Source organism: Lycium barbarum, chromosome 5, assembly GCF_019175385.1.
Source record: "Lycium barbarum isolate Lr01 chromosome 5, ASM1917538v2, whole genome shotgun sequence".
NCBI classification, from domain to species: domain Eukaryota; kingdom Viridiplantae; phylum Streptophyta; class Magnoliopsida; order Solanales; family Solanaceae; genus Lycium; species Lycium barbarum.
Window position 1 is genome coordinate 68,227,981 of NC_083341.1, and position 6,086 is coordinate 68,234,066.

The window sequence follows — 6,086 nt, forward strand, 5'->3', positions numbered from 1 at the left end:
TATGATGAGGGCAAGAACAAATTCAATGAAAGTGAAGAAGAGGTCTCAGTTGAGCAGGTTGTTAGTAATGTGGTCAAAGAAGCTGGCATCTCACCAAGATCTAGACAGAAAGGATCTAAGAAAGGAAAGAAACAAGTAATCACAGATACTATTCCTATAAGAGTGGTACCAAGGAGAGGTTGTAAGCCTATTTTTAAATGATGATGAAGACAGTCTTTTGGAATATCAGATCTGTGAACACACAACTAGCTTTTCACAGAGTCCAAATGCTGCACAGACATCATAAATTCACAACTATAGCTTTAATGGAGCCTTTTCAACACTTTAGGCATATTCAAGGATTTAGAAGGAGATTAGTCATGACATATGCCCATTACAACTGCAATGGTAAAATATGGTTCTTTGTAAATGATAATGTGGATGTGGAGATCCTGCAGGATCTAGAACAACAGATTACTATAAAGCTGTTTTTCCAAGAGTGGAATAAGTCACTTATGGTAACTATGGTCTATGCAAAGTGTGATCATCTGGAAAGAATAAGTTTATGGGATAGTCTGTATAGTTTGGCTGATCAAATGGAATTGCCTTGGTTGGTAGGGGGTGATTTTAATGTTATTATGAATGAAGATGAGAAAATTGGTGGTTTACCAGTATTTCCAGATGAATATGAGGATTTTGCATTTTGTATTAATTCATGTGAGCTGTTTGATATAAATTATAAGGGGAGTCTGTTTACTTGGTGGAATGGAAGGGCAGGTAGTGACTGTATTTTCAAAAGATTGGATAGAATGATTGGAAACTCTAAATTACAAGATTGGTTTGCACATATGGAGGTGCAACATTTATCCAGAATTGGCTCAGACAATGCTCCTTTGCTACTTACGTGTGCTGAATCTTCACATCACATAAGGAAGCCTTTCAGATTTCTAAAATTCTGGACAGAACATGAATCCTTCTTAGAGGTGGTTAATCAGGCATAGATCATAGATTTTGAAGAGGATGATTTTATCAGATTCAAGTTGAAATTGAAGAATGTGAAATCTTCCTTATCTTCTTGGAGTAAGGCAACTTTTGGTGATATTTTCAAGCAACTAACAGTAAGGGAAGAGGTGGTGAGAATTAAAGAGCAATGTTTTGAAGAGGATCCTACTCCTATGAACAGGATGGTCCTACAGCAAGCACAAGCAACATTGAAAAAGTATGTTCATTATGAGGAAGAAATTTGGAGAAAAAAGTCACATATGACTAGTTTTGCTGAGGTTGACAGGAATACAAGGTACTTTCATAGTATTGTGAATGGTAGGAGAAAGAGATTGTAGATCAGAAGAATTCAGAATCAGCAAGGAGTATGAATAGAAGGGGAGTCACTTTTGGCAGAAGAAGCTTGTAGATTTTACCAACAGCAGTTCTCCCAAGAGGTTGATCCTTTAGATTTTCAATTGATACAACATGTTCCTAGTATGGTGGATCAGGATACTAACAATCAGCTGGTAAGCATGCCAACTTTAGCGGAGGTGAAGAAGGTTGTATTTGAATTATCTGCAGATAGTGCTGGTGGTCCAGATGGTATGATTGGAATATTTTATCAGGTGTGTTGGGACATTGTTGGTGCTGATGTATACAATCTTGTGAAAGCCTTTTTTGATGGCCAAACTCTTACTAAGTCAGTCACACATACCAACCTGGTACTGTTACCAAAGAAGAACAACATTGAGACCTTTGCTGATATGAGACCAATCAGTCTTAGCAACTTCATCAACAAGGTTATTTCTAGAGTGGTTCAGGATAAGCTGGAGGGCATTCTACCTTCACTGATATCTCCTAACCAGTCTGGATTTGTTAAGGGCAGATGTATCATTGAAAATGTCCTTCTAACTCAAGAAGTTGTGACTGACATTAGATTAAGAGGAAAGCCATCTAATGTTGTACTTAAGCTTGACATGGCGAAAGCATATGATAGAGTATCATGGAGTTACTTGATCAGATTTTTAAGGAAGATGGGATTTGAAGAAAGTTTCATAGATATGGTTTGGAGGTTGATACCAAATAATTGGTACTCCATACTCCTTAATGGCCAAGCTCATGGTTTCTTTCATTCCACCAGGGGTGTAAAAAAAGGAGATCCTCTTTCTCCTGCTTTGTTCATCTTATTTGCTGAAGTTTTATCTAGAGCATTGAATTCTTTTTTGAGAATAATGACTTTAGAAGTTATGGAATGCCCAAATGGAGTGCAAATCTGAATCATCTGGCATATGCAGATGACACAATAATTTTTTCATCTGCAAATGCTAGATATTTGGAGTTAATTATGGAGGTACTACATGCATATGAGCAGGTATCAGGCCAACTTATAAATAAAGGCAAGATCTCTTTCCATGTACACAGTAAGGTGTCTAATGGGCTGATACAACAGGTGGAGACTATTACTGGTTTTAAAAGAGGAACTTTTCCTTTTACATATTTGGGTTGTCCTATCACACATTCAAGGAAGAGGAAGGCTGATTACAATGATCTGATCAAGAAAGTCAAGAATAGGCTGTAGACTTGGAAAGGAAGATTTCTATCATTTGGAGGAAACGTTGTGCTGATCAATAATGTATTAATGAGTTTGCCAATACATTTGTTGTCAGCCATCAAACTTCAAAAATGTGTTATCAATGATATGCACAAAATCTTCTCAAGATTCTTCTGGAATAATAGTGAGAAAGGCAGAAGAAGACACTGGTCATCATGGCTAAACTTGTGTAAGCCAAAAGAGGAAGGAGGAGTAGGCTTTAAATCTTTGTTTGATGTATCTAAAGCCTTATATGCAAAACTTTGGTGGAAATTCAGGACAACAAATACTCTATGGGCAAACTACATGTGGATCAAATATTGCAAAATGCACAGTCCTCAGACTGTGCAGTGGAAAGGTGGTTCTCAAGTATGGAAGGCTATGATAGAGGTTAGAGATAATATAGAGCAAGAAATATGGTGGGAACCAAAGAGTGGAACTGCAAATGTATGGTTTGACAACTGGACAAAGCTAGGGGCTCTATATCACATTATTCCAGATGATTTTGGAATAGATGAGGGTGTTCAAGATGTAAAAGAACTTATGTTGCAGGTTGGTTGGAATATAGGAAAATTGCAGCAGTTGTTTCCTATCGATATTGTGGATCATATATTAGAAGAATTGCACTTTCATGAACCAAAAGAAGAGTGGGATATGCCAAGATGGATGATGACAGCATCAGGCAAATTTACTGTAGGCATTGCATGGGAATTACTAAGGAGCAAAGCAGTCAAGTCAGATGTCTTTAAGGATATATGGATATCAGGGGTACCTTTTATGATATCTTTCTTTTTCTGGAGGCTGTGGAAGTACAAAATACCAATTGGAGAGGTAGTAAGAAGGATTGCGGTAGATACTGAGGCAACCTGTTATTGCTGTGAGGATAGGCAATATGAAACTGTGGATCATTGTTTGTTACAGGAAATGTCGCCACAAAAGTGTGGACTTATGTTAAAACTGATGTTGGCATCACAGCATAGTTTCAACAAGTCAGGCAGCTCCTTCAAATCTGGTGGAATACAGATTGTCCCTCAAAGTTCAGAACCATCTTTAAAGCTATTCCAATGGTCACAATGTGGCAGATATGGAAGTGGAGGAATGCAGTCCTACATGGAGGGAGGATGTCCATCAACAAAGTGATTTATGAGATAAACATGGTCATATATCAAATGTGTAGAATGAGGTTTCCAGGGCACAACAACTTACCAAGATGCATACCTCAAATTCTACAAAACTTTGAAGCATACAGGCCAAGAATTGTAAGCAAGATAGTGAAATGGGATTTTCCTAAGCCAGGATGGTATAAATGTAATTCTGATGGAGCTTCTAGGGGAAATCCTGGACCATGTTCTGTGGCCTTTTGTATTAGAAATGCAGTAGGTGATTTCCAGTATGCAGCAGCAAGAAGGATATCAGATGGTTCAAATTTGATAGCAGAAGAAAGGGCACTACATGAGGGGCTTAAGTACTGTGTTACACACAATCTGTTACGAGTGGTATTGGAAACATATTCAATGACTATGAAGATGATCTTAACTGGTCAGTGGGAGACTCCATGGAGTATATCAATGATCATAAATGATATCTCAAGGTTGAGGAGGGATAAGGAAATAAGGGTGGAGCATGTGCTGAGAGAAGGAAATTGACTGGCTGATTTTTTAACTAACTATGCTTTTGATTTTGCAGGTAATCATCATTTTTTAGAGTTTTACTTCACTTCCTGTGAAAGCAAGGAAAATTCTAAATACAGAGAAGTCACATATACCATACATGAGGATCAGGCTAGCTAAGGGCCATCACATCCCTGGAGATTAATAACAAGTTGGGGAGCAGTAGCACAAACAAGTTTGCATCTCAACATGCCATGAATAGCACATGGACCTGTATGAAACTATCTATGGCAGGAGTATAATAGTGGTATTAGCTTGAAGCTCATTCTCTTGTAAGACTGCTAAAGATTGTTTCAGTCAGGAAACTTGGGACAATGGCAAACAAAGGTCAACATCAGGGCAAGGAGATAGAAGCTACATCTGAAGGAACATGGAGGATTTCTACTCCATCCTGGAAGCCTGAATATGTATTCATTTTTTTTTTTGAACCATAACACCTGGTGAGAGCTTGTAGGTGTCTGAGATGGTATCAAGACAAGGCCAGAGGATCTGCAGTAGATTAGTATCCATATAGTCTTTGGATGTGGTTTCCATTTCAGTCCTTTTGATCTTTTTTTTACGATAGTTTCATTTGGCTTTTCTTTACTTTTCTTTCTTTACACTATTGTACAGAAAACTTACTATTTTTCTTAATAAAACACTGCCAAACTTGGTTTGGTGGCTTTCATTTAAAAAAAATTATAAATAATTCTCAGCACTGTCTCAAATACCATCTTTACTACTATTCGTTTATCGCTGGCTTCCAGATCTTACCAACTTATTTCAGCATGGGATCTCGCTTGAAGTTTGAGTATCCATATTAGATATATTATAGTGTCAATTGTTTCCATTTCGCACCTGCATTTCTCTCACTTGCGTCCCCCCTTTAGGGTGTACTTATACCATTATCGGTTTATACTTTGCTCTATTTCCCTATTTCCAATCTCGAATTCGACTGATCTTTTTTTTTTCAACTTATTTGCTATACTGCACCATATCCATGTCTTTTCTTTATAATTTATAACTTGATTATCCACGTACGAAACCTTAACAAAATCCCGAAGCGACGAGAACCTTTGTATGTATAGTACAAAATATCATCTGACCATCTGTACTTCGAGTAATCCAACCAATGTAGCAATTTAGCCAAGTCCACATTCCTCTCGCTCCAATCAATAATTATTTAGTACTTGTAGTCGTTCCAGTTTCCCAATTAGGTAGCACTTATATTCTGACGATAAGTGTCCAAGGCCCTCTTGTAGCATTATCTTTATCCCAACCTGTATCATATGTTTCCTCTAATAGATTTACAGTACATCGTTTGTTCTTCAAACCTACAGTCCTTGTCCTTTAAGGATTTCACTGTTTTCAAGGTGAAGTCATACACACGCCGTACTCTCTTTTACCCTTGTTGTGTACCCAATACTGACTTCTAACTTACTGAAAATCATATTGAGTTCATCTTAATAATGGTCTTATCTTATAAACTCACTGTTGTGCTATACTTTTAAGCTCGTAGTTATATATTTCCCTTTCGTTCTATACCCACACTCAATTAATCGCATCTATCTTGGGTGCTTCTTTTAGAATCTTCTTACCATTTCTCCAGCCTATACCCATCTTTTATTCTATGCACAAGAAATCTTATGCTACCATTATATCCTTCGGAAAATGCTACTTCTGCATAATCCCTTTCTCATTCTCAAAACATAATCTGTTCATCCCTATTTGTTCTTACCATCCCAGTCATTTCTGGCACTCATTCTACCTCGTTGCTCATCTTTCTTTAGTTTGATCTTTCACAATTCTGTCGCTTATACTACTCGTTTTCTTAGCTATACATGTCATAACACATCGCTACACTGTTATCCCACTCGCTTTCA

At 37.4% G+C, this 6,086-nt stretch overlaps 1 protein-coding gene across 1 annotated transcript; it reads left to right on the plus strand.

Moving 5' to 3' along the window:
• The first annotated feature begins 359 nt into the window (after nt 1-359).
• Nucleotides 360-2,542, plus strand: LOC132639465 (uncharacterized). The gene is made up of 5 exons (XM_060355907.1): nt 360-684; nt 757-974; nt 1,065-1,276; nt 1,460-2,159; nt 2,336-2,542. The coding sequence occupies exons 1-5, from the start codon at nt 360-362 to the stop codon at nt 2,540-2,542; spliced, it is 1,662 nt and encodes a 553-aa protein (XP_060211890.1).
• Nucleotides 2,543-6,086: the final 3,544 nt, after the last annotated feature.